This window comes from Vipera ursinii, assembly GCF_947247035.1.
Source record: "Vipera ursinii genome assembly, chromosome: 4".
Taxonomy (NCBI): Eukaryota; Metazoa; Chordata; class Lepidosauria; order Squamata; family Viperidae; genus Vipera; species Vipera ursinii.
The window spans coordinates 108,659,883-108,687,794 of NC_139514.1; the positions used below are offsets into that span (position 1 = coordinate 108,659,883).

Sequence of the window (27,912 nt, forward strand, 5' to 3'; positions counted from 1 at the left end):
CTTTGAAATGAGATCTATTGCATAGAATCCCGCAACCTACCTACCTACCTTCCTTCCTTCCTCCCTCCCTCTCCTTCCCTTCCTTCCTCTCTCCCTCCCTTCATTCATTCCTTCCTTCCTCCCCCTTTCTTTCCTCCCTTCCTCCCTCCCCTCATTCCTCCCTTCCTTCCCTTCCCCCCTCCCTCCCTCCCTCCCTTCCTTCCTTCCTTCCTTCCTTCCCTTCATCTCTTGCCTTCAGAGGAGCCTGCTCAGCTCAGGGCTACGACCTCACAGAAGGAGAAAAGATCCAGGGAGAGCCAGAATTTTCTAGCCAATATCCTCCAGGGACCTGGGAGCACCAATATAAGCAATGTTGGGACACCCTGGGAAGTTTAACCTGCAGAGCTAGGAATGATCCCAACTTGGGAAAATCTGATAGAGGCCATTACAGAGACAGGAGCCATTAAATAAAACCTGCCTATCTGTTTAAAACACACACACACACACACACACACACACACACACACAGAGAGAGAGAGAGAGAGAGAGAGAGAGAGAGAGAGAGAGAGAGAGAGAGAGAAGGAGAGTGGGGGAGAGAGAGGGAGAAAGGAGAAAGAGGGAGGGGAGAGATAGAGGGAGAAAGACAGAGGGGGAGAGAGAGGGAGGGAGAGAGAGAGGGAGAGAGGGAAAAAGGAGAAAGAGGGAAGGGGGATATAGAGGGAGAAAGAGAGGGAGGCAGAGGGGAGAGAAGAAGAGAGGGAGAGAGAGGGAGGAGAGAGAGGGAGAGAGAGGGGGAAGGGGGAGGGAGAGGGGGAGAGAGGGAGAAAGAGGGAGAGAGGGAGAAAGAGGGAGCGGGAGGGAGGAGGGAGAGAGGGGGAGAGAGAGAGGAGGAGAGGGAGAGAGAGGGGGAGGGAGAGAGAGAGCAAGAGAGAGGGGTGGAGAGAGAGGGAAAAAGGAGAAAGAGGGAAGGGGGATATAGAGGGAGAAAGAGGGAGGCAGAGAGGGAGGCAGAGGGGAGAGAAGAAGAGAGGGAGAGGGAGGGAGGAGAGAGAGGGAGAGGGAGAGAGAGGGGGGAAGGGGGAGGGAGAGAGAGAGAGGGAGAAAGAAGGAGAGAGGGAGAAAGAGGGAGAGAGGGAGAAAGAGGGAGAGAGGGAGAAAGAGGGAGCGGGAGGGAGGAGGGAGAGAGGGGGAGAGAGAGGACGAGAGGGAGAGAGAGGGAGAGAGAGAGAGGGAGAAAGAGGGAGAGAGGAGAGAGATAGGGGAGAGAGGGAGAAAGAGGGAGAGAGGGAGAGAAGGGGGGAGAGAGAGAGAGGGAGAAAGAGGGGGGAGAGAGAGAGGCCCTTCTCTTCAGACAGGACTAAAACTTGCTGTCCAATTGGGCAACTGAGCTGGGCCCCAAACCCCCTTGCTTCAGCTTCACTCCCTCCCGCACCTCAGGACCTGCCTCATTGATCTTGAGGGAACACGCAGTCAGCCTGGCTGAACTGGAGCAAAAAGAGTCTGAAAATCTGCTGCGGGATTGCCAGCCAAGCAATGCATCCGTCTTTGGGAGACACATTTCTGCGCCTTGCAGCCCACTTTGCTTTTGGAAGAGGAAAAGAGCATTTGAAAGCCCTGCAGCGACTGCGGGTTGTACAAAACTAGAGTCCCCTCGCCTTCAGTTGCACCCTCTTCCAGCGGGCTGGCCTGGGCCTCAGACAATCTCCTCGCTGCCCACCACCAACAGAGAGCAAACTAAATCCTCTGCCTAACTTTCTCGGTCCCTCAGGGCAAACGTGGTCACCATTATCCCTACAGCCAGGATGTTAAAAGAAAAAGGGGGAACAGATTAAAATAGATCCCCAAATGCAATTGTGTATTTCCTGGGAGGGGCGGGGGGGGGGGAGAAAGAAAGTTCAAGTTTAAAGCGAACACACTCCCAGGCGTGGGGGGGGGGACCAAATTTTACAAAGGCTTTGTAAAGAGGTGAGAAAAAAAAAGGTTATTCACCCAACGGAGCAACTACAGGTAGTCCTGTACATCATACCACGCCACGGGGCCCCAAATTTTTATGGCCAAGTGAGACATTTGTTGAGTGAAATTTGCCCCACTTTATGACCATTGCTGCCACAATTGTTAAGTGAATCCTGCAGTTGTTAAGTTAGTGAGACGGTTGTTAAGTGAAACTGGCTTCCCCATTAATTTTGCTTGTCAAAGGGTGGCAAAAGGGGATCACATAACATACACACACACACACACACACACCAGGACACCGCAACCGTCATAAACATGAGTCACTTGCCAAGTGGCTGAATTTTGATCATGTGACCCACGGGGATGCTGCAAGGGTCGTAAGTGTGAAAAAACGGCCATCGCTCCCTTTTTTCCAGTGCCGTTATGACTTTGAACCCGGGGCTCTTCAAACGTGGCCCTTTTATGACTTGTGGACTTCAACTCCCAGAATTCCTCCTGAGGGCCACGTTTGAAGACCCCTGCTTTGAACAGTCGCTAAATGAACTGTCGTAAGCCGAGGACCACCTGTACAAGGTTGGCAGCTTTTATTTTGCACTCTTTCTCTCACACAGATGTGGCTTTTTTTTTTCCTTGCTGCCTCACAGAGTGGCGAAAGCTCTAGTCTTCTCCACAAGGAGGGAGAGCAATCCGCAATCGACTAGGCCAGGGGTAGGCAACCTTGCCTCTTTTATGACTCGTGGACTTCAACTCCCAGAATTCCTGAGCCAGCATGCCTCAGCATGGAAACCTCTCCCTTTCCCCTCAGCATGGTTGGCTCAGGAATTCTGGGAGTTGAAGTCCACGAGTCATAAAGCAGCCTAGGCCTAGGCCAGGGTAGGCAACCTTGGCTCTTTTATGACGCGTGGACTTCAACTCCCAGAATTCCTGAGCCAGCATGCCTCAGCATGGAAACCTCTCCCTTTCCCCTCAGCATGGCTGGCTCAGGAATTCTGGGAGTTGAAGTCCACGAGTCATAAAAGAGCCGAGGTTGCCTACCCCTGGCCTAGGCTCCCTTTCCCGCCCTCCTTTTGGCATCTTTTGAGAATCTGCAGATCCTTTTTGGGTTACAAGATTTGAAGAAATCGCTTTGCGATCCAGTCTGAGCGGACACACATTCAGAAGAGAGAGAAGATCCTTTAGGATGGGCTCCAGTAAAAAGCCCAAAACTTTGGAAGATTAAACCTTGAGTCCCTGTGACCCACTCAGATTGGATCCTGCAACATTATCTCGGGGTGTGTGCAGATAGTCCTCGACATGTGACGACTACAGTTGAGCCCAGGATTTAGGTTGCTAAGTGAGATGTTCACTAAGCGAGTTTTGTCCCATTTTACAACTTTTCATTGCCACATGTATGAAGTGGATCACTGCAGTTGTTAGTCACACGGTTGTTAAGCGAATCCGGCTTTCCCCCATTGACTTTGCTTGTCAGAAGTCTGCAAAAGGGGATCACGGGACACACACACACCCCCGGGACAACTGCAGCCGTCATAAATGTGAGTCAGTTGTTAAGCATCCAACGTTAAATCATGTGACCGTCGGGATGCTGCAACGGTCCTAAGTGTTAAAAATAGTCATGTCATTTTTTCCCAATGTTGTTGTCACTAAATGAACTGAGGATTACTCTGTATATTTGCCATTGTTTGCAAAATCACTTTGGCCGTCTCGGCCACTAAACCCTCCAAGGCTTTCTTCACAAGTCCAGATGTACTTGTCGCGAAGAAGTAAAAAAAGAGAAAGAGCTAAGGAAAATATTTCTGCTCTCAGGGGCTTAGACCGGAGGTCCCCAACCTTTTGGGCACCAGGGACCAGTTCCGTGGAGAGAGGTTTTTCTGCGGACCAGAGTGTGCGTGGTTTTGTGTGCTGGCTGCATCCCGCGGATGAGGCTTTGCTTGTTTGTGTGGCCGGGATGGCTGGCATGCCCCGGCCCAGTACTGATCCACTGACCGGGCATTGGGGACCCCTCGCTTAGAGTTACAAACCTACATTGGTCATTGAGCCATTTTCTTCTGATAATGGAGAGCAAATATTAACCAGAGAAGTTCCTGTCTCCATCACCAGTGAGGCTATTAGAGACCACGCAGCCAGTGGTGGGATTCAAATAGGTGAACAACCGGTTCTTTGTGTGGATGCCGCTTCCTGAAATCCATTCTAGGCCTGGGCAACAAAAAAATTACCTACCGGTGCTGCCGAAGTGGTGCGAACCGGCTGAATCCCACCGCTGCACGCAGCCCACCGCTGCAGTTACTAAGCGAGGGAGAAGGTCTTATCTAAAGCTCCTGGCTAGGATGTCAGTCTTGCTCAACCCAGCAGACCTGCCGGGTTTTTGCAACTTCAAAAGGGGCTGTTCTCATGGAGAATGGCCAAGCAGTCAAATCCTGGAAGTTATGTGACATGGAGTTAAACTGTTAATAGGCGCCAGGCATAGGACATAAGGAGGAAGCACTTTTTATCAGGACCATCTGGTAAAGCCACTTTCACACCCATAAAAGCAAATAAAAACATTTACTACAGTTATTTGGCAACGGAAAGGGGAAAGGCGAAAGATGAGTGGATCGGGGAGCTTATTTCCACTTCCTCCTCTCCACTGGAAGGATTAGGGATGAGACTACGAGTGGCAGCGCACGTCTGGGGTGCAAAGCATAGCAAGAGCAAGAGCATTTAGGCTTATATACTGCCCCTAAACACTTTACAGCAGGGGTCCCCAACCTTGGCAACTTGAAGACTTGTGGACTTCAACTCCCAGAATTCCCCAGCCAGGAATTCTGGCTGGGAGTTGAAGTCCACAAGTCTTCAAGTTGCCAAGGTTGGGGACCCCTGCTTTACAGCACTCTCTGGGTGGCTTACAATCTAGAAGCATTATTTTTTCATTGCCCCCCCCCCACAATCTGGGTCCTCGTGTTACTGAAGGACGGAAGGCTGAGTCAACCCTTGAGCCCCATCAGGATCGAACTCCAGACTGTGGGCAGAATTTCACCTGCAATGCTACACTTTTAACCGCTGAGCCATCAGGGCTCCAGGACGTGAGAGGAGTTGTCAAAACCTCCAGGACACCACGGGAAGTCCTCAGGCCTCCAGGACGTGAAAAGAGGTCCCCAAGATCGTGGTGGAGCAGGTGTCTCAGTTCCAGCACTGCAGGCGTTGGATCCTACAAGCCAATGAAAAATCAGCTCCTGCTGCATTTAGCACTTGAACCATCCATGATTCCTGGAGAAGTCCCACTGACGCCAGCAGCCATGTTTGTTTTTAAAGGGCTCTGTCAAACCCACGCCATCTGCCCTGCCTGTTACAAGCTCAGAAGAGAGGTTTTCTTCTATTTGGGAAATGGTTACAAGCTCAGAATAGAGAGAGGGAGGTTTTCTTCTATTTGGGAAACGGTTCCACCACGTGCCCATTTTTTGGACTTCAGATTATAAAGATGGCCCTTCTACCCATGAATTCCTTTTTAGAGTTGTGGGCAGGTAGGGGGCTCACAGAGTGCGCACGGATTTAACAACCCGTGATTCTGCTGACGCTGGGTCCCTAGGGTGCTTCGCCAAAAGGCAACTGGACTTTCGTGGGGTTATTGTTGTTTTTTCCTTTGAAAACATTTCGCTCCTTCAGTTCTCTTGGATGAGAAGCGAAACATTTTCAAAAGAAAAAAAAACCTAAGAAAGTCCAGTTGACTTTAAATTTTAAAAAAAGAAGTATCTTTGGGACAAACACGAGCTGGACGATTGAGTATCTCTATAGATCAGGGGTGTCAAACTGCCGGTTGCATTATAGGAAGACCGCGCCCACCCCGGCTTCGGTAATGTAAAAAAAATGTCGCAATACGTCACAACATGTCATGTGACGTGGCGGGTTTGAGACCTATGCTATAGATACTCAGTGCTAAGGCTGAGCTGTGGACTGCAGGCTGCAATCAAGAAATACATTTAACTAACACAGCAGGCCCACCACATCACTCACAAAGTGACAACAGCAGTTGTCGGGAGGCAGCATTAACCATGCCGGGGTGGGTGGGTGTCCTTCATCAGATCATGCTTTAAGTCTAATTTCAGGGGAATATTGCATGCGGTCCAGCCAAGAGACTACAAAATAACACTCAGTTCAGCCTGGGGGAAAAATATATATTTAGTTTTACCTGAAAGGTCCGTCAAGTTTCTTTTTCATTTCTTTGTCTAACAAAGATATGCAAGTCAAGCCACACCAACATGAACCTAATTCTGTCTCTGAAACATCATCTTTGATACAGCCGTAGCATCCTGGCCACCTTTTTCGCTTCTTAACTTTAACCAAGATTGAATCTGGCAAAAGTTGCTGAAGTTTAAAGACCCACTGATGGTTTAATACCCTTTGGCTGCAACTGGCCATGTTTCGGATCTGAGTTGTTTTGTATCACTACATTGTTGCCTGCCATGTAACGGCTCAAAGGAACACTTGTTTTCAAACAAGAGCTCATAAAATAAAGTTTCCAATTGCCAAAGTAAGCAAACTTTGGAAAAGGCGAGTTGCACACCAGAGCTAGATGTACAGACACCAGCATCTGTCAGAAGAGGCTCTGTTTACAGCTAAGAGTCATCTTCCTTATCAGACCTCAAATATCTCGAACAGAAGCTTACTTCAATCCCTTTGGGGCAGCGAGTGACATTCTTCCAGGAGATATATTGGGCACTTAATTAAAACAAAATTGTGTCAGTTGTAAGAACTGAAAAATGTTTCAGAGCTGGCACGATTGACTCTACATGAGGCCAACAGCAGCAATGGTTAACTACTGAATCCTTGGCAGCCATTTCGTCCCCAAGACAGAAAAGGGTTGGCAACGCATCCCGATCCTTTGCAAGGCACCCAAGAGCCTATTTCAACCAATCAGAATAGAGCTGCAAGGGATCTTGGAGGTCTTCTAGTCCAACCCCCTGCTCAAGCAGGAGACCATCTACCATTTCAGACAAGTGACTGTCCAGTCTCTTCTTAAAAAGCTCCGGTGACGGAGCACCCACGATGTCTGGAGGCAAGCTGTTCCACTGGTTAATTGTCCTCACTGTCAGGAAGTTTCTCCTTAATTCCAGGTTGCTTCTCTCCTTGATGAGTTTCCAGCCATTGTTTCTCATCCTTCCCTCTGGTGCTTTGGTGAACAACCTGGCCCCCTCTGCCTTGTGGCAGCCCCTCAGATACTGGTTTACTATTAGTTTCCAACCTCTCAGAGATGGAGATAGAGGATCCAAATTCTGACACAAGTAACGATACATATGTACACTTATGGGCACAACAAACGTCCAGCCATGTACATATGGGTGTAAAGGAAAGAAAGAATTTTTGCACTTGTGCCAGAAGCACTGAGGCACTTCCGGGTTGAAAGGATCAGCTGGTGGCATCACCATTGCTCTGGGGATGCCCAGCAGGGGGCTCCTTTCATGTTCCCAGCAGGAGCTGCAGTGAGGAACGCGAACTCAACCCCGCCCCACAGCAGCTCCCGGATCTTGACCATGGGCTGTTATCCTCCTACCCAGCATTCCAACCAATCCATCCCTGAAAGTGTCTGATTTTCTGCTCAAGATCAGAACAGGTTGGCCCCAGGTGCAAGGCAAGGAAAGGCAAAGAAGCTTCAGAGTTCCCCAAGCGGGTGAAACTTCATTTTGCGTTAATCTTTTGTGTGCCACCTGGTGCCCTTTCTGGAGCTATGTCCATCCTGCCTCAGATAAAAAAAAAATCTGTCAAACAAATGTCATCAGCCAAAACTGTCATCAGCCAAGACAACCCAAAGTCTTCTCCACAAGATGCACAAGTCAAGCCTGGCATTGCCAGAGAAGTGAGGGTTGACCGACACACTGCAAGACCGTGTCTTTAAAATGCATCCAACTGCTGTCCGCACATATTTATTTGCAGCTCAGGAAAACCAGAAGAATGTGTTCTGAATAAAGTTGTCTCCCCTTCCAGTGATAGCAACCTTTTAAGATTAAATATTATTTCTGAGAATTGCTTATTCTGAATTAAAAAATGGGTGAGATGCATGTGTTTACCACTTTGGTCTGAAAAATAAGAGATGGCTTATCCACACACATATTTGTGCTGACCTCTCTGTAGAGTGGCTACTGCTGGGATAAAGTTTTTATGTTCTTTAGCTCTCTTTCCAAATATATGCTTCTTCTACTTAATTGCACAGGAGCACCAAAGTGTCAGAAAACTACCAGGTCGGCCTCATTTTTCTTCTTTTCCTTTTTGGTATGCTTCCAGAAATAACTTCAAGCAAGTCACTTCCAACTTTTCTGGAAGACCTGTTATATCTTAAAGATTTGCAATCAGGTGTTGGGACTTTCCCTCATAGTTCAGTGGGTCTGGCTGCCCCCTTCTTTGTAGCGGTCTGGAAATACATCTCAGGGCAAGAAAAGAATTGATAACAAACAAGGAGGAATGGGTTTCCAACAAGGTCCAAACTAATTCATCTGCAACTCCTTTGAACATGGGACATCCCAGAGATGACTAAGAGCAGACAGGCTAACATTCATCAAGCATTATCAAAGAAAGCAGAAGGACCCAGATTTCAAAACCAGCCCATCAACACTGGACAGTATTTAAATTCACCCTTGCATTTAGCTCATGAATTCAAGCATCTTACTCATAAAAATCTCCTGCAATAATCTCAGTTCAACAAACCTACTGAAGGAGGTATATAAAGCTTTTAAAGCCCACAAACATGGATTACAAATTAACCAGGTTTAACTTGTTGCTTAACTTGGTAGCCCATGGAACCTTGGCAGTTCAATCTCTGAGGACCAAGAGAGAAAAAAAAGTGGATCTGTCTTAAGATCTTGGATCGGTTTTAAAATCAAGCTAATAAACTATGATTTTGACCACATTGTTTCTTCGCAAGATCCACTACGTTTTCTTGAAAGGATGCTAGCCACCTCTAAAAAAATCAACACTGGTGCATCAATCAGAGATACTTTACATTAGGGGTCTTCAAACTCGGCCCTTTTATGACTCATGGACTTCCAACTCCTAGAATTCCTCAGCCAGGCACGCTGGCAGAGGAATTCTGGGAGTTGAAGTCCATGAGTCATAAAAGGGCCGAGTTTGAAGACCCCTGCTTTACATCATGCAGCTTAATACAGAACCACAGGCAATAGCTTTAGAATAGTTTGCGTCTCATTTCAAGGAATTCCACATCTCTCGGAAGTACTCAAGGCTTCAGTTTCCCAACTGAGGTCCACAAAGAGACACCAGAAGAGCTTCTGGCTTCAAATGGGCAACCATTAATGGCCAAGCACGTGGTCAAAGACTCTGGGAGGGAAAACCAGTCCCTGATCCAGAACATCAGATAAGAATTTGGGAGGAGAAAGAAATGGGAGAAGAAATGAAGAAGGAAGGCAAATATACATGTCTCAGGATAATGTTGCAGGATCCAAGATGGGTCAGTCATCAGGACCAGACATTTAGTCTTCCGAGCTTTTGGACTCTGCTAGAGTCCATCCCTAAGGAAGACTAAACTTCTGGTCCTGGTGACAGACCCAGCTTGGATCCTGCAAGAGACGATTTCAGGTAAAGCAGCCACTTCCTAACCTTAATTGCTTCACATGGACACTTTAAAATTCTTTTTTTAAAAAAAAAAAGCCTACTTCAAAATTGAGGATAAGATGTTCGGAAAGGCTAATGTATCATCCAGAGCGCCACTAAGCCATGAGGTGACTTATTTGAATGCAGTAAACCAGCTACCGGTGATTGTGGGCTTAACCGTCAACTTGTCTGGACCAAGGTTCCAACCTAGTTTTTTTTATTAAAAAAAAATACATCGATGGGGTGGGGAGCAGTGTGTCCCATAACTTAGGCAGGCAGGTTAAAAAAAGCAGCACTCTGTGTTTTGCTGGGATTGGGTGGCACAGACATTTAAATAAGAAGAAGAAGAACTCAATAAGTGGATAAAACGGCCCAATCCAATCTAAGCATCTGGCTGACTGTGCGACCAACCAAAATAATAACAATTTCAGATTCAATTTCTATTCTCTTTCCAGCTGACCTTCTTTTAGCAGTTCGTGGCTCTTAATGAAAGGCTGTTGCTTGCAAAGGTGAGAATGGAGCACCTGAACCTTTGCATTCTTACCTTCTGGGTCTCAGTGGGGATTTGGGGTTTTTATTGAAAGCTTCAAGCCCAAGAGTCATGTAAAAGGTGCACAATGGCTGGCTTACCTGGCACGCTAAGATCTCCTAGGCTTTACCTTAGCTTGTAAGGGATTCAAGGAAGTCTGACTTCAAACCAGGGTTAAACAAACCACAACTCTGGGTCATTTCTGCATCTGGCCAAGCCCTGCTAGTTCTGAGGCAGGGTGAAGCCATAGCTCTCACCCTCGATCGCCTTAGTTAAAGAGACCAGTTTTTGGACAAGAAAATGTATTTGCTCCAGTGGAAACACTTTTTAGAAACACACCATAGTTCCCCAACGGTCCCACTCAAGATGCTGCCAGAATTCAACTTCCTTCTCTGGTGACCTGATTCCAAAACCAAATTTCTTACTCAGCCCTTCCCAGTCTGGAGCCCTCTATAAGAGATGCTAATGGATGCCCACCACCCTCCACAATTCTGCTGGCTGAGGATGAGGGGAGATGTAATCCCTTCTCCAAGAGAATGGCCGAAGAATCAGAGTGAAGTTATATCAGGAGACTGGAGGCTAAAACATATAAGGGACAGCTGCTGGAATTGGGTATGTCTAGCTAGTTCAACGAAGAAAAGGACCAGGGGTAACATGATAGCAGTGTTCCAGTATCTTAGGAGCTGCCCCAAATAAGAGGGAGTCAAGCTCTTCTCCAAAGCCCCTGAAGGCAGGGCAAGAAGCAACGGAGGGAAACTAATCAAGGAGAGAAGCAACCTAGAACTAAGGAGAAACTTCCTGATAAGAACAATTAATGGCATAGCTTGTCTCCTGTAGTTGCATTGGAAAGAGTCCAGAGAAGAGCAATAAAGATGATTAGGGGACTGGAGGCTAAAACATATAGGGAGCGGTTGCTGGAATTGGGTATGTGTAGTTTAACGAAGAGAAGAGTGAGGGGTGACTTGATAGCAGTGTTCCAATATCTAAGGGACTGCCACAAAGAAGAGGGAGTCAAGCTATTCTCCAAAGGACCTGAAGGCAGGACAAGAAGCAACCAACGGATGGAAACTAGTCAAGGAGAGAAGCAACCTAGAACTAAGGAGAAACTTCCTCACAGTTAGAACAACTAACCAGTGGAACAACCTGCCTCCAGAAGTGGTGAATGCTCCAATACTGGAAGTTTTTAAGAAGAGACTGGACAGCCATTTGTCTGAAATGGTATAGGGTTTCCTGCCTGAGCAGGGGGTTGGACTAGATGACCTCCAAGGTCCCTTCCAACTTTATTACTATTATTACTATTACTATTATTATTACTAATCCTGATTTTTTATTAGGTATAGTATCAGAAAAGATTAATAAGCAAAAGTTATATTTGGTTCTAAATATTACAACCGCAGCAAGAATAAGCTATGTGCAATGTTGGAAGAATGAACAAATACCCTCAGAAGAAGAAGTAATTAAAAAAAAGATACTGGAATGCGCGGAGATGGACAGATTAACTATGAGACTGAAAGATAAAGAAGAAACAGAATATTACCAAAGCTGGAATCTATTCTACAAATGGCTAGAAGAGAGAACCAAAGAGTAGGACTTGATTATGTATTAGCGTTTTACGAACCCAGATCACACGCTGTTTGAAAAACTAACATATGCATGTAGAGCAGACATGTCAAACACAAGGCCCAGCCCGCGAAGTGGTTTCATGTGGCCCAGAAGCCATCCTGGAAACAGTGAGGGAACGGCCCCCACTGCCTTGGCCCTGGCCCAGAGACCCTCAGATCTGTCCCACTCCTGCCCAGGCCCCCATAGGCACCCTTGATGTGAAGATGTAGAGCTGGCCACGCCCACCCAGTAGGCCATACGCACTCTAGCCACGCCCACCCAGTAGGCCACGCCCACCCTGGCCATACCCACCTGGTCCCCTGAGGGCAACTGCAATGCTGATGCGGCCCTCAATGAAATTGAGTTTGACACCCCTGATGTAGAGGAAGAAAAAAAATAAAATAAAAAGCTTATTATATATACTATTACTACCTACTACTACATTATTATTATTATTATTATTATTATTATTATTATTATTATTATTATTATTATTATTGATAAGGCATTAGTTGCTACACCCAGGAGCTTAAGTTTCTGAGGAGCAGAAACAGAAATTAGCTCCCAACATCTGCAGTCCTGCTTGCCTCAATGCAGAAGGCTGCCATCTCAAAGCCCGTCCTTGCCACCACCATCACCAACCAGCCAAGCAAGGTGCCAACCTGCCTGGGTCCTCCGTTTCTGCAGCCCCCCTCGCCCTGCCCGCCTGCTCCCCAACTCCACCCCCAATCGCTCGGCCCTTCAGCCTTTCTTCGTGCAAAGGAATGCCATTAAGGTCCCTGAATGGTATTCAGGTGGAGACAGGTTCCTAAATAAATACCATGAGAGGGGGGGGGGGCAGGATTGCTAATACAAAGAAGGCAGCACACTTTCCGTTTCAACTTCCAAACACGTCTTCAGTCAAGGCTGCGGACTTTTTTTTCTTAAAAAAAAAGAAAGAAAAGAAAAGAAAAAAAATGACAGATTGCCAAGAAGGGCGGATAACAGTAGGTTTAAGAGGAATTGTTCGGAAGACCGAGAACTACACATGGACCTCCACAGATACTACAGAACAGGTTGAGCCGGATAAACAGGTTTGCAAAAGCCCTCGGGGAGATTGGAAAGAGTATCACACAAAACTTTAATAACCTGTATTTCATGACCTACATTTATTAAAGCTTTCAAGTTGCAAGGTTCATTAAGAACCCCTGTTAAGAAAGAAAGAAAGAAAGAAAAATGAGTTAAGCCAAGCACGTATGCTGGACAAATTGGCCCTTGGTAGAATCGCTTAAACCAAGCTTTATTCTGAAAGCTGAGATTCTCTCCTAGAAAACATCCTTTTCTGTGTGATAATTCTCCTTGGGAATGGGAGTGCATTTGGGCAAACAGATTTTTATCACTGGGGGGAGGGGGGGTGTCCTTGGTGCTCTCCGAGATTGGTTGTTTTCTTGCAGATGTTTCAATATCCAAACTAGATAACATCATCATCAGGACTAGTACTAACGCTGATGATGTTACCTAGTTTGGTAATGAAATGTCTGCAAGGAAACAGCCAAGCTCAGAGAGCATCCAGGATCCCTTATATTCAACCTTGAGCTACAAATATTCTCCTTTATTATTAAATCTATCATTGCCATCAAAAGCCCAGGTCAGTGAGAGCACGACTATGAAAATTATTGTTACTGCAGCCACACCCTGAAGACAAAAACTATACAGCAAAGAGGCAGGATTCACACATACCTATCCTATAATGCAGGTGGATTTGGGCGTAGAGTCTACAGAGCCGTAATAATTTGCAAATCAAAATGTTTGGCTTATTGGACTAGATGTGGGGGGGGGGGGAGAAGAAGAAGAAGAAGAGAGAGACTATGGCTTGCTTTTAAAAGCCAGACTTGAGCGAAATATTTTTTTTACACAAAGTATCAGCTCAGTCATAGCTTTCTTCTGGAATTGAACATTTCTGTTTTGGGTTACAGATAGTCCTCGAATTATGACTATTTGTTTAGCGAGCCTTTGAAGTTAAGATGGCACTGAGGAATTTTTTTACAGCCAGTCCTTGCATTGACAAACATCACCAAGTTCTCTTACGATGTTTGGCAACTGGCATCTTTTTATGATGGTTGCAACATCCAGTGATCATCATTTGCAAGTTTCCCATCCATCTTCTGGCAAGGCAAAGTCAATGAGATGTCTTACTTAATGACTGCGGTGATTCGTTCAAAAACCATGGCAAAAAAGGCTGCAAAATCAGGTGCAAAATTTACGTGATGTCTCACATAATAGCTGTGCCACTTAACAACCAATTTTTCCAATCCCTACGATGGTCATAGCTCAAGGACTACCTGCTCTTTAAAATTAATGCATGATTTAAAATGAATCGGGGGTGGGGGGTGGGGGTGGGGAAATAAGGCATTTTAACATTCCAACAGTTAGTCTACCAGGCTGCCCGAAACACCCAACCCTTTTATTTATTTTTAGCCAACTCTTTAAACAAGGTTTTCTAGAGCACATTACACAACTTTTCAAGTTTAGAAAAAGGTTACTACGTTTTGCAAGCAAATATTTATAGTAACCACGGGTAAGGAAACACTTGTAGAAGCGTTTGGTTCCGGGCATGCCTCTTATGAAATTGTTCCTGTCCCAAAACCACAGGGCTCTCTGGGTGAGAGATGATGGGATCTGCAGTCCGGCAAAAACGAGACATGTGTAAGTTTCCCACGTGTAATTCTGGCATCAGGGCTAGAGTCATGGTGGCAAAGATTGTAGTTTCAGCCCTGTTGTTGCCCTGGAGGGTAGGACAAAATCTTTTCTCAAATTCTAGAAGCCTCCAACAAGCAAAGGAGCCCAGGTACAACTGCTCCTTGCAGAAGGCAGGTTAAACAGAAGCCCGAGGTACCTTCGCTCTCCCATATATTTTTTCCGGGAGACGGTCTTAGTCCTCCTTACACATTGACGGAAGTTGGTCATTTGGGCATAACAGGGAAGCAAAAGATTTCTCTTGGACAACTCATGCGAGACAAGAATGAACAGCCCACACAGATCAGTGACTTTGGTATTTTTAACCATAACATTGTAAGACGCCCAGAGTTACCTTGTGGTGGGCAGCCAATACATTGTATAAACAAACAAACAAACAAACTATGGTTTACTGAACTCAGACCGGCCTCGTCTGCAAGCCATGCTGAGCCCAAGCAAGTAAGATTGTGCCAAAGAACAACAAGACCGCTTTATGTTTCGCTGGGTGTCACCAGAAATCTATGCTCAGGGGGAATACCTGAGGATTATTCAACCTGAATATATATTTGGGATTATTCAACTTCAGGAACCTGATGCCACAGCAGTTTTGAGTTGTCGGGGTTATTCAACCTGAGGATGAATAATCCCAAATTTTCAACAGCAATCCCATGAAACTACCCAGCAAAGAGAGGCAAGCCTAGATGAATAAAATTTCCCATCCCGGGTGAGAACTGAGGCTCGGCAACCTTTGCCTACCATTAGGAAAACTTGCTTTATGACTGTTGCCGTTAACCTTTTCTCTCTGTGTTGGTTCTTTTGAGAAAGAACGGGCTTCGTTTATCAAAACTTGGATTTCCATAGTAACTCTTTTTGCCCGGAGATATTTCAGTCATTCCACAATGAGGAAACGTTGAATACGGGCCCTTGTTCCACAGATGAAGCTCAGATCTTTTTTTTTTTCCCCATTTAAAAACCAGATTCGGCTCTTTAACAAGAAGGGTGAAGGGAGCCATTTCAACTGCAAGCCCAACATTTTATAAACCGCAGCAACCAAGCCGTTCGGACAATTCAGAATTGCTTTGCCACCAAAACAAAATGTCAGGGTTATCGCACAAAGGTTTTAAAGCCTTTTAGATGATTTTAGCCGTTATATCAAATCTGTGCTGAATCGTTAGCTGGCGGATGCTTCTCCTGGCTGAGCTGACCTCATATTTCAAGGCTGAATCAGGTTTGTTTTCCACACAAAAGAACATCCAGCAAAGCCCCACCAAATGGCAATCTATTTTGAAAAGTGTTTTATCCTACAGACTGACTCAATAACCCCTGAAAAACCCATATATATGCAGAATCAACTGCCTGGCCACATGGCCTGGCTTTAGGAACCTCTACCAAACAAGGACCCTCACGAGGAGACAGCTGCTAAGTTTCCAGCCCACAATACCTGGTCGACAGTACGTGCAATCTCAGACCAGGCTTATCAAGTTTATCGCATGCTAAGTCTGGTCATTCAGCTTGAGAAAGAAAGCCAAGCTTATCGTGGAACGGAACTTAAACAAATGTTTACCGTTTATTTAATTTGATGTAAGCCTTACCACTGAGCAGAAGGCAGAAGAAGGCAGGCTGTTGGGCAGGAAATCAACTTTTTCCAAATGTATTATTTTATGAAATGAATGGGGATAAGGGCCTTTGAGATTTGCAGCATAACCCTAAGCATGTGTCACGGTTTTAATGGAGTTAAACTAAGGCTTGATGCACAGAGATTCCATCCAAAAAAAAAATGACAGCATGCATTAAATGGCAGCATAATTCAGCTGAAAAGGGCTGGAGTGGAGGAGGGTGAGTGGAAAGTAATAGAGCCTCAAAGAGGGCATTTATTCACTGTTCACATTCACCCTCTTTATTTGCTAGAGCTTTAAAGGGTCCTTCTTCATTTTAGTAACCAGCGTGGCTGATTTATAACTCTCCGTTTCAAGCAGATCAAGTTAAACCTTTTCAAGCAGAGCAGAGAAAAACAGGATGGCTAATTTATATTTATAGTGAAATCACAACCAGCAAAAAACAACAACAACCCAACAACAACAACACATACCAGTGTGAGTTCGCAGGTGTGCTTTTAAATGGGACGATTTCGTGTAGACTTTAGTGCAGCCTAAGATAAAAAATCAGAAAGAGACATTAAGGGTCAAGTGCATTTATGTCTAGAAAACGGTCACAATCGCCAAAAAACTGCAATGCTGCTGATAGTTCTCATTGGTGGCCCTAATATATTTAAGGAATTTATTCCAGGGTCTAGCTTTTGCCCAGAGCAAAAAGGGAGCTGTTAATGATACACACAAATCACAATCAACCACACCTACATTTTCAACTCAATATATTTACCATTCTAGACATGCAAGTTGAATTAATCAATCAGGAATCTTCTAGTTCCCATAATTACGCATCTCACATTTTATCCACTTCTTTTGTAAGCTATGTGTTCAACAGCAAAATCAGTTATTAACACATAACAGAATCTGCTATCTACCTGGGAAAACATTCATCCTTTATTTCAACCTATCTCTAGTTAAATCAGGGGAAAAGCTGCTAGCAGAGCTCAAAAACACGAAGAAAAGTAGCTACGACTTCAAGCAGCTATGACTGTTAAGTCTTCTCCAACTTAGTGAGTGAACTACACTTCCCATCGTTCTCAGCCAACGAGCTCATGAGAAGGTTCAGATGTGAGATGTGGAACGCTGGCTTACCACATTGCCTTCCACTTATGTTCAAACCTTGCATACGCTTAAGGTGCATTGTTTTATTAAACGTTTCCTTCTTTTCGAAACAAACGTGCCAAAGGCTACATTAGGACAGGTCAGCTGCCATGTTGCAGAAAAGAAAGAAAACATTTGGAAGACTTTCCGGAAGCAAAAGCTAGCTACTAACAGGCCTGTGTTTCTCGGAGAGTTTGTCATGTTCCCCTTCCTCAAGCTTACCAGGGTAGTCACAGTAATGAATCCGTCTCTTCTCCAAGTCGGGGTTACTCCTCCGATTATATCTGACGGTCGTCGGGATGCTGGGCGAATTCATGGGGAGGCTGGCGGTCAAGGTCGGATTGTGGATGGCCAGCTTGGAAGCGATGGTGGCAGCGTAAGACGGAGGCGGGGTTAAATTCTGCATCATTTCCACCTGCCGATCGGGGCTGCCAGGCTCTGAACTTGGGGGCGATGGGGGGAAGTAGGTGGCTGGCTGCTGCAGAAACTGGCTGGGCATAGCGTACGTGCAAGGAGGAACCCCGTGGAACGGCTTCATGGGGGTCTGGGCCATGGCTGGAGACAGGGTGTTCAGGCCCGTCATGGAGGAAGACAGGGAGACGTTGCTAAGGGAGTCCATGCCCGTGGTGTGGGGGCCCACTGCATTGGGCAGGTCTAAATCGGGAGAGCTGAGGAGCTGGTACAGCTGGCCCTGCTGGGGCGGAGGCACAGAGAGGCACAGATCTGCGGCAGACATCTCCTGCTTGATGAAGAGGCTGTTCACATCCGGCGCCTGGTGAGGGCTGAAGATGCTCGTAAACTCGGGGAGCGCCTGGGCAGAGTTGGGGGCCACGGGAGCTGCCTCACTCTGGTGGTTGAAGGCACCGACCGGCTCCGTCTTGATGTGGGTAGCGGGGCCCCTGGGGGCCTTGAAGAGGCCCGTCCTCAGCTGGGACAGATCCGGCAGGTAGAGGTTCATGTTGACACTGTAAGGCACCCCGTCACTGTTGGTGAAGAACTGATCCACCACCGAGGCACTGTCCCGCCGGTACTTTTTGTGCTCGGCAAGGGGGGCCATGGGAGGAAGCTGGGGGGTCAAATATTTCTCCATCTCGCATGGGGTCTGGGTGAGAACAAAATCGGCCAAAAAGAGAAACAAAGAGAAAGAGATAAGCTCACAGCCTGGAATCATTACAAACCTCAACGCATTGCAAAAATCGAGCCCAGGATGAGATTTCTTACAAAGTACACCACACCCTGGAAAAGCCACCTTCAAATTTAAATCCAGGAGACGGTCTTCATGATCCAGAAGTACAAAGAATGGGGGGGAAATTCACCCAGAGGCTAGTCAAAGAAACCCCAGCCTATTCCTGAATTAAGATGCCTCCACCTTGAGAACCTAGCGGCCTGAGCAGGAACAGAGATTAAAATTAAAATTCACCAGCAGGACTCACTTTCCGGAACGGTTCAGATCTTGAGTTAAGTTTGCAAGAACATTCCTCAAAAAAGCAGGTCCTTCGTCCAGTCCAAACACAAAGTTTTGACTGAGTTATTTTAAGAAAAGCAAGTAGAGATAGGAGGACCTCACGTTTGACAGACACAGACACGCCTCACTTTCCTACTACACCTTCCAGAAGAGGCATATAAGAATAACTTATTGAAAGCCGTTTGGTACAAGAATCAAAAGTGAAAATTAAACTATTGGATACATTACCTTGGAAGGCTAATTATAGCAAGTGATACAACTGGGTGCCAAAGCGTTTAGTTATGAAAAAGCACGGCATGCCATTTTCTACATTTCATCTAGAGGATTTTTTTTTTAAAAAAAATCAAGGCTTCCAAGAATGCAGACACTCTGCTGGCTTGGATTCTTTGGCATCTTAAGCCATTAAAGCTGTCCCCCTCCTGATAGATAGATAGATGGATAGATAGATAGATAGATAGATAGATAGATAGATAGATAGATAGATAAGATAGATTATTTATTTATTTATTTATTTATTTATTTATTTATTTAGTATACCGCCCTATCCCTGAGGGACTCAGGGCGGTTTACAGGGCAAAATTTAAAAACAATACAGTATAAAATTAAGTTTAAATTAAATTAAATTAAATATGGCCCCAAAAATTAAAATCCCTTTTAGATGAGAGAGAGAGAGAGAGAGAGAGAGAGAGAGAGAGAGAGAGAGAGAGAGAGAGAGAGAGAGAGAGAGAGAGAGAGAGAGAGAAAGAGGCAGACAAAAAACGGTTTATGGGTTGTTGGTTTGAGCTCCAACATGCAACTATGAAGCCGAGCTACTAACATTCAAATGCATTCCCCTCCCCTCCCCCCCAAAAAAAAGGTTTATAGCTGAGAAGGAAAGAAGAAATAAAAAAAATCAAATAGGAAATTGTAGGGCTACTTTTGTGTAAGTTTTTATAGGGGGGAGGGTGTCTTACAGAGAAGGAGGACAGGACGCAAGCAGCCAGGGGTGAAAATCTTGTGAAACAAGCGACTTACGAGTCTCTGAACATTTTGGGGTTTGAGAGAACTAAAGCCCGCGCCTAGGTCCGGCGTCACTGCCTCCTACCAAGATCTTCTGGAGGCTTTTTCGCTTTAGCCCAGGCTGGTTCCCAAGCGAGGCTCTCCCCGAGAATTTCCCACCCACCGCAATGGACTCGCAGGCCGCCACCGCCTCCCTCCCTCCCTCTCAGACTTGCGGGCTTTGGGGTCGTCAACTTCCAGATGGAGGGCAGGCGCAAGGGTGGAAGCGATCCTAAAGCCTGACCTGACCTGACCAGGCGGCTTCAGAAGACGGCGGATTTCAGCGGGTCTCTCCATTCCCTTCGTTTGAAGGGCAGAGGCTGCCAACCACCGCTCGCACACTCACTGACTCACACTCACACTCTCTCACACACACACACACACGCACGTACCTCACTCGTTGCCCCGGGAAGATTCCTGTTCTCGGAGACACACACACACACACACACACACGGCTTCAACGACCCTGTGCGGATCCAGGGATTCCCGGGACAGCCAAGCGACCCGCGCCAAGCCCGTTCCCAGCCAAGCAGCGATCGCGCGCCGCGGGACGACCCCCCCAGCCCACCCCCATGTCTGCCCTCTACCCTCGGGAAGGAACCCCGCATCCCCTCCGGGTTACAGCCGGGCCAGGGCTGGGAAAGGGCTTCCTTCGCGGTTCCCCAAGCCTGCTTCCCCCCCCCCCTTCAACACACACACCGACCCGAATCTGCTCGCTCGCCCGCAATTAGTGCAGGTTCGCATCCCACCAGGCTCAAGGTTGACTCAGCCTTCCATCCTTCCGAGGTAGGTAAAATGAGGACCCAGATTGTTGGGGACAATTAAGCTGACTTTGTAATAATGCCGCTTGGGGGTGTGTGTGAAAGCCCTAATAAGCAGGCATATACATAGAACGAAGGATACTGCTAAGCTTGTAAGCCGCCCTGAGTCTTCGGAGAAGGGCGGGATATAAATGGAATTAAAATAAATAAAATAAATAAATCGCCGCTATTCTCCAAAGCACCTGAAGGCAGGACAAGAAGCAACAGATGGAAACTAGTCAAGGAGAGAAGCAACCTGGAGCTAAGGAGAAACTTCCTGACAGTTAGAACAACTAACCAGTGGAACAACTTGCCTCCAGAAGCGGTGAATGCTCCAACACTGGAAGTCTTTAAGAAGAGACTGGACAGCCATTTGTCTGAAATGGTATAGGGTTTCCTGCCTTAGCAGGGGGTTGGACTAGATGACCTCCAAGGCCCCTTCCAACTCTTCTATTATTATTATTATTATTATTATTATTATTATTATTATTATTATTATTATTATTATTATTATTATTATTATTATTATTATTATGTCCGAACTGAGACCAGCCGCGGTTTGTCCGCGGACTTTCCGCCGCTCTCGTTTACACCAGCGGAGCTGTTGTTGTTGGGGAGGACGGGGGGGGGAGTAGGGGAGGGGAGAGAAGAAGAAAGTCTCCGGCCCTCCCTGAGCCGGGATTCTCCCTATACCTTCATAGGGGCGGCGGGGGGGGGGGCGGTGTCCAACAAAACTCGCGGGCAAGCCAGCACCTCTTCGCTTCTTCCCAGCTTTAGGGACCCAGCGACTTTTCCATCCGTTCGTTCATCCACAACCGTTTGAGAGGCCGGTTGCCCACAAAAAAAAAAAAAAACCAAAGCCGAGGGAAGCTTTCCCCACGGGCGCCCCGAGTGGGAGCGGAGCCGGCGTCCCGGGCGGCTCTGCGTCTTTCCCACTTTAGCCTCGCCAGCTGTTGGGTTGGCCGGGGGGGGGGGAATCCTCTTCCAAAAAGGGCAGCCGCCCGAGCGCTGCCCCCCCCCCTCCGGGGCCCGTCTAAAATGACTGCGTGGGCGAGCGCGGGGCCGCTCCGCCTGGCTTAGCCAGAGCCGGGCACAAGGTGGCAGCTGCCGCTTCTCCCCGCCCGCGCCCGCCGCAGGGAGGGGCAGCGAGCCGGGGAAGCCAACGCAGGCACCCGGCCCCGGGCCGAGGGGAAACCCGGCCCGCCCGCCCGCCCGCTCCCCCGCGCGGACGGCCACGTGCGGAAAGAGGAGCCGCGGAGCGCCCGGCCGCGCTGGAAAGGTGCCCGCAGGTCCGAAAGCGGCTGGGACTTTGGGGGGGGGGAGGTGGTGGGGGGGGGGCAGACGGAAATCCCCGTCCGGCTATCCTCGGAAAGAGCGGCCGGCACAGCGGCTGGCCAAGCGGGTGAGGCCCCCGCAGAGCCCTTATCGGGACAGGCCCGTGGAAAACGGACCGAGCCCCGTGTAATCCGCGGAAGACCGGGGCGCTCCGATGGGGCCACCAGCACTTTTCCTTTCCTTCTTTCCTTTCCTTTCCTTCCCTTCCCTTCCCTTCCCTTTCCTTCCCTTTCCTTCCCTTTCCTTTCCTTCCCTCTCCTTCCCTTCCCTTCCCTTCCCTTTCTTTTCCTTCCCTCTCCTTCCCTTCCCTTCCCTCTCCTTCCCTTTCCTTCCCTTCCCTCTCCTTTCCTTCCTTTCCCTTCCCTTTCCTTCCCTTCCCTTTCTTTTCCTTCCCTTCCCTTTCTTTTCCTTCCCTCTCCTTTCCTTTCCTTTCCTTCCCTTGCCTTCCCTTCCCTTGCCTTCCCTCTCCTTCCCTTTCCTTCCCTTCCCTTTCTTTTCCTTCCCTCTCCTTTCCTTTCCTTCCCTTCCCTTTCTTTTCCTTCCCTCTCCTTCCCTTCCCTTCCCTCTCCTTTCCTTTCCTTCCCTTCCCTTCCCTCCCTTCCCTAACCTGCCTTTCCCTTCCCTTCCCTCTCCTTCCCTTCACTTTCCTTTCCGCTCGCCCGCCTGCCTGCCTGCCTGCCCCACCCAGCACCAGCCAGCCCGAGCTCGGCCGAGGCCAGGACACACCCAAGCAGCCCAGCGGCCGGGGGCCGCCACCCGCCCTTTGCCCATGCCCCGGGGAAGTCTGTCCAAGAGCCGCCGCCGCCGCCTCCAGTCCCCACGCGCGGGCGGGCGCTTCGCTCACCTGTACCATCTCCTCGCCGGGCATCCGGGCAGCGCTGGGCGGCTGCTGAGGAGCCGGTGGCGGCGGCTTGAGCTCTTCTGGAGCCGGCGGGGCGAAGATCGGCCCTTCCCGGCCTCCCAACACCGGCTTGAGCTGCGTGAAGACGGGCTCCTCGGGCCCCAGGCGAGCGCTCATGCTCAACACCCGGGTAGCCATCGGGCAGCGGCAGCTCTGCGGGAAGAAGGCGCCTGGCCCGCCCTGCGCGGCTCACACCCTCCTCCTCCTCTGCCGCCGCCTCCTCCTCCTCCTCCTGGTGCTGCTGCTGCTGCCTTGGCTGCCGCCGCCGCCGCGCATCGGGCTCCTCTACCTGGCCGAGCCCTCCCTCCCTCCTGGCGGACCCGGGGCGCGTGTCCGCCCGCCTCTATTTCAGCGCCTCCACCCAAGAAGGCGGACCGCCCGGCGCCCCGCCTCGCCCGACGCCGCCCTGCCCCGTATCCTGGGGGTTGGGGGTGGGGGGGGTGGGTAGGGGCTGGCTGGCTGGCTGGCGGGTCCGAGAGCGCCCTCTCTTGCCAGGCGAGCCCACCTACCCACCCACCCCCACCTCCTCCCCCGTATCCTGGGGGTTGGGGGTGGGGGGGTGGGTAGGGGCTGGCTGGCGGGCCCGAGAGCGCCCTCTCTTGCCAGGCGAGCCCACCCTCCTACCCCTCCTCCCCGCAGTGCTGGGCAGCGGCTCCTCCCTTCGGGCCAGCGGGCCGCCTTCTCCGCCTGCCGGGCCGCCCTCGGCTGGGAGAAGCGGGATCGGGCAGGGCGGGCCGCTGGGAGGCAGCAGCGCCGAGGCCCACCTTCCGCGGGGGTTGGGGGGTGGGTAGGTGGGCAGAGAGCCGGGCGCTGCCAGGCTGCGGGAAGGAGAGCGCTGGGTCCCCGCCGGTTGGCCTTCCGCTTTGCCTTCCGTCCCGGGCCGCCTTTGGGCCTCGGAAGCTTTCCACACACACACACACACACACACGGTCAGCTGGGATCCCTCGGGCTGGGGGTTGCCGTCTCCTCCTGCGGGCCGCCCTTGGGCCTCGGAAGCTTTACACACACACACACACACACACACACACACACACACACACGGTCAGCTGGGGTCCCTCGGGCTGGGGGTTGCCGTCTCCTCCTGCGGGCCGCCCTTGGGCCTCGGAAGCTTTCTCTCACACACACACACACACACACACACACACACACACACACACACACAAGCGCTCAGCCGGGGTCCCTCGGCCTGGGGGTTGCCGTCTCCTCCTGCGGGCCGCCCTTGGGCCTCGGAAGCTTTCACACACACAAACACACACACAAACACACACACACACACACGGTCAGCTGGGGTCCCTCGGGCTGGGGGTTGCCGTCTCCTCCTGCGGGCCGCCCTTGGGCCTCGGAAGCTTTCTCACACACACACACACACACACACACACACACACACACACACAAGCGCTCAGCTGGGGTCCCTCGGGCTGGGGGTTGCCGTCTCCTCCTGCGGGCCGCCCTTGGGCCTCGGAAGCTTTACACACACACACACACACACACACACACACACACACACACACAAGCGCTCAGCTGGGGTCCCTCGGGCTGGGGGTTGCCGTCTCCTCCTGCGCTCTGGGCGGCCGGGAGCCGTGCCAAGCGAGAGAGCAGGCGGCGGCCTGGGATGCTTGGCCTGCGGGATCCCCCCCCCCTAGGCCTTGGGGGAGGCGGAGAGGAAGCTCCCGGCCCGGGCTCGGAGGGTTTCCCGGAGGCTTCGCGCCCTGATCTTGCCGTAGCGGAGGCCAGATCCGAAAGAAACGGCGCGCCCCAGGTCCTCGAAGTAGAGTTCAGCCCGCTGGAAAACTGCTTTAAGGAAGCCCAGAGGGAGGCTGCTGGCTTTTCTCCCCACCCCAGAGAGACACTTCGGGCTCCCGGGATCGCAATCCTGCGCTCTGCCGGAGCTGTTGGGAGCCCGCGAAGTGCTTAGCACGATCGATACACACACACACACACACACACGGAACAAGCCAGCCTTGCAAACCTTGTGGCCGGCCAGCCGCGTTTCGTGACCTTCTTAGCAGCAACTTCTTGCATCCTTGCAGTCTTGAGAAGCCAGCCAGCGGGTGTTTTGCCGTGTGGGTTTATTCCCCTCCCCGCCGCAAAATAATGCGATACGATTGCGTTGCTTTCTTGTTTTTGATTATTTTGCTGCAATGCTTCTCAAAAGCGGGACGGGACGGCTACCGATGCAAAAACCCTAACGCAGAGTCGAAAGTCATAATCACGCTTTTTTTAAAAAAATTCCATTTATATCCCGCCCTTCTCCGAAGACTCAGGGCGGCTTACAAGCTTAGCAGTAGCCTTCATTCTATGTATATGCCTGCTTATTAGGGCTTTCACACACACCCCCAAGCGGCATTATTACAAAGTCAGCTTATTGTCCCCAACAATCTGGGTCCTCATTTTACCTACCTCGGAAGGATGGAAGGCTGAGTCAACCTTGAGCCTGGTGGGATGCGAACCTGCACTAATTGCAGGCAGCTGGTGTATCAAAAGCCCCTTTCAAAATGGGTGTATAAATGGCAGCTCCCTAGTATTAAAAGAGAATAACGTGTATTCCATCTAGGCTGGCTTTTCATTCCAAGGAGTCTCTGATCCAAGAGGGACCAGCTTTGCCAAAGTTATTGTTATTCTGTTACAGAGTTCACCATCAAGTCAATACACTGACCAATCGAGGGAGAAGCCAGCAACATGTTCAGCCTCCAAATGCAAGGAATGCAAGAACGTCCATCGGTGGGAGAACAGATTTAAGCTTAAACCTAGTCAGGACACTGGACGTTCAATAAGCCATGATTAAGGCAAGCAAGAAAGCAAAAGGGCAAAAGTCCAACCCAAAACCATTTGAGGGAGTTTTTCCCTGGACCAGAGAAGCTGCATCATCTGACCTTGAGCTGGCAGCCTATTTCTAGCCAAAATGAGCCCTTAAAATTTAGTCTCTTGTCTCTCCTATACAGAGCTGAACTGCACTAGCAGTAATTAATTATTAGGGGTTTGTTATGCTAATTTAACAGCTTGCTTTATGATGCTAATGTCCTCTGTTGTTCCTGCAAAGGCCCTGGAGAGATGCAACTCAGCATCCTGATAGTCTCCTCTGGCCATGTTGTCTGGCTTTGAACTTTCTTCCTTGAGAAACTGAACCATGGAAACTTTTAAGATGTTCTTTCTCTCTTCCGCCCCCCCTCTCTCTCTCTGATAGAGAGCCCATGATTTCTCGAGGCAAGCTGTTCCACTGGATAATTGTCCTCACTGTCAGGAAGTTTCTCCTTAATTCCAGGTTGCTTCTCTCTTTGATCAGTTTCCAACCATTGTTTCTTGTCCTGCCCTCTGGTGCTTTGGTGAATAATTTGACCTCCTCTTCTTTGTGGCAGCCCCTCAAATACTAGAATACTATTTCTTCTTTTCTTTAGACTAGCTAAACCCAGGTCCTGCAGCTGTTCGTTGTATGTTTTAGTCTCCAGGCCTTTGATAATCTTAGTTGCTCTTCTCTAATTTTTTTTCCAAACTCTCAACATTTTTTTTGTGATATGGTGACCCAAATTGGCTGCAGTATTCCAGGTGGGGTCTTACTAGGGTTTGTAAAGCGGTACTAATACTTCGCGTGATCTTGATTCTATGCCTCTGTTTATACAACCCAGGATTGTATTACCATTTTTGGCTCCTGCTGCACACTGCTGGCTCATAGTCAAGTGATCGTCCACTAGGACTCCAAGGTCCCTCTCACAATTACTGATTTTAAGCCAGGTCTCACCTAATCTGTACTTGTACCTTTGATTTTTCCTGTCTAAATGTAAAACTTTGCCTTTCTTGACACTGAAACTCATTTTGTTGGATAGGGCCCATAATTCAATTTTGTTAAGATCTTTTTGGATCCTGAGTTTGTTTTCTGGGGTGTTGGCTACTCCTGCCAGTTTGGTGTCATCTGGAAATTTGATGAGTTTCCCTTCAATTCCATCATTCTGGTATATATTATTGAATGTTTCTGCCCAAAGGGATTCTCAAGGTATATGAAGTAGAACATAAATGACATAGAGGAAATATGAAAACTGAGGGAGAACATAGCCAAAAGCCTGTTGCCTGATCTTTTTTTTTTATTTACTGATCCAGGAAATTTTAATTTACTGGATCAGTAAATTAAAACTGCTCAGTTTAAAATAATTGATTAATACAGAAGTCCCCAACCTTTTGGGCACCAAGGACCGGTTCTGTGGAGAAAGGTTTTTCCAAGAACTGGAGGGGGTGTGTTTTTCTGTGCTGCCTGCATCCCATGGATAGGGCTTTGCTTGTTTGTGCGGACCAGTTGCTGGCATGCCAGGCCCGGTTCCAGTCCACAGACTGGGGCTGGGGACCCCTGGATTAATAGGGTTGGGCAAAGACTTCCAAAGGTGGTGCATTGCCACATTGCCCTGTGATATTTGCAATCAACAGAGAACGCAGGATACATCCTTGCTAGAGGAAGGCATCAATAATTGTTCCAAGGAGGCCTAAGATCACGGCGATACTAGAGAGTGACACCAAGATGCCAAATCTATACAGGCAGTCCATTCATTTAGTGTCTGTTCAAAGTTACGGCAGCACTGGAAAAGTGACTTATGATGAGTTGTGCCCATTGTAGCATCCCCATGGTCAAAATTCAGATGCTTGGCAATTGGTTCATAGGTCTGATGGTTGCAGTGTCCCATGGTCACGTGACCACTTTTTGCGTCCTTTGGGCAAGCAAAGTCAATGGGGAAAACTAGATTCACTTAACAACTGGATTACTGACTTAACAACTGCAGTGATTCACTTAACAGCTGTGGCAAGGGAGGGCACAAAATGGGGCAAAAGTCACTTAACTCTCTCACTATACCAACAGAAATTTTAGGGTCGATTGTGGTCATCAATTGAGGACTACCTATATTGGGTGATTTGGATTTTTTCTTACTGGAGTCCCTCCTTATACTTGAATAATAACAGGCAACTTTAGAAGATGGTGAAATAAGGAACCACAGAAGAATTTTTGTCTATTAAGGACTTTTCAAGTAATATTTTCTAATATTGTGTGTCAACATTTTAAAAACATCCATACTGAGTGCTTGGAAACCTGCCTGAAGATTTAAATTAATATGTAGATCTCCAATACCAGGTTTTTTTAAAAAGAATATATCAGTATTTGGTCAGGCTAGGAACAAAACAGCCCACCCAATCCAACATTTTGAACTTCAATTGACACATTTATGTTCTTCTACAGAGATGATTTAACCCTATTGAACATCTTGGATCCAAAAGAGTGAAATATGAATAACTCC

General features: G+C 48.6%; 2 protein-coding genes across 2 annotated transcripts in view; one reads left to right on the forward strand and one right to left on the reverse strand.

Moving 5' to 3' along the window:
- Positions 1–23,116, reverse strand: part of KLF5 (KLF transcription factor 5) — a 33,077-nt gene extending 9,961 nt beyond the window's left edge. Inside the window, exons 1-3 of the mRNA XM_083362343.1 lie at positions 22,583–23,116; positions 17,323–18,202; positions 16,440–16,499 (exon numbers count right to left, since the gene is read on the reverse strand). Coding sequence (XP_083218469.1) covers positions 16,440–16,499; positions 17,323–18,202; positions 22,583–22,777 — 1,135 coding nt within the window. The 5' untranslated portion in view covers positions 22,778–23,116. The remainder of the gene's footprint in view (positions 1–16,439; positions 16,500–17,322; positions 18,203–22,582) is intronic.
- Positions 11,912–27,912, forward strand: part of DACH1 (dachshund family transcription factor 1) — an 806,874-nt gene continuing 790,873 nt past the window's right edge. The window contains exon 1 of the mRNA XM_083362338.1: positions 11,912–12,014. The gene's annotated coding sequence lies outside the window, so the exon portion shown is untranslated. The remainder of the gene's footprint in view (positions 12,015–27,912) is intronic.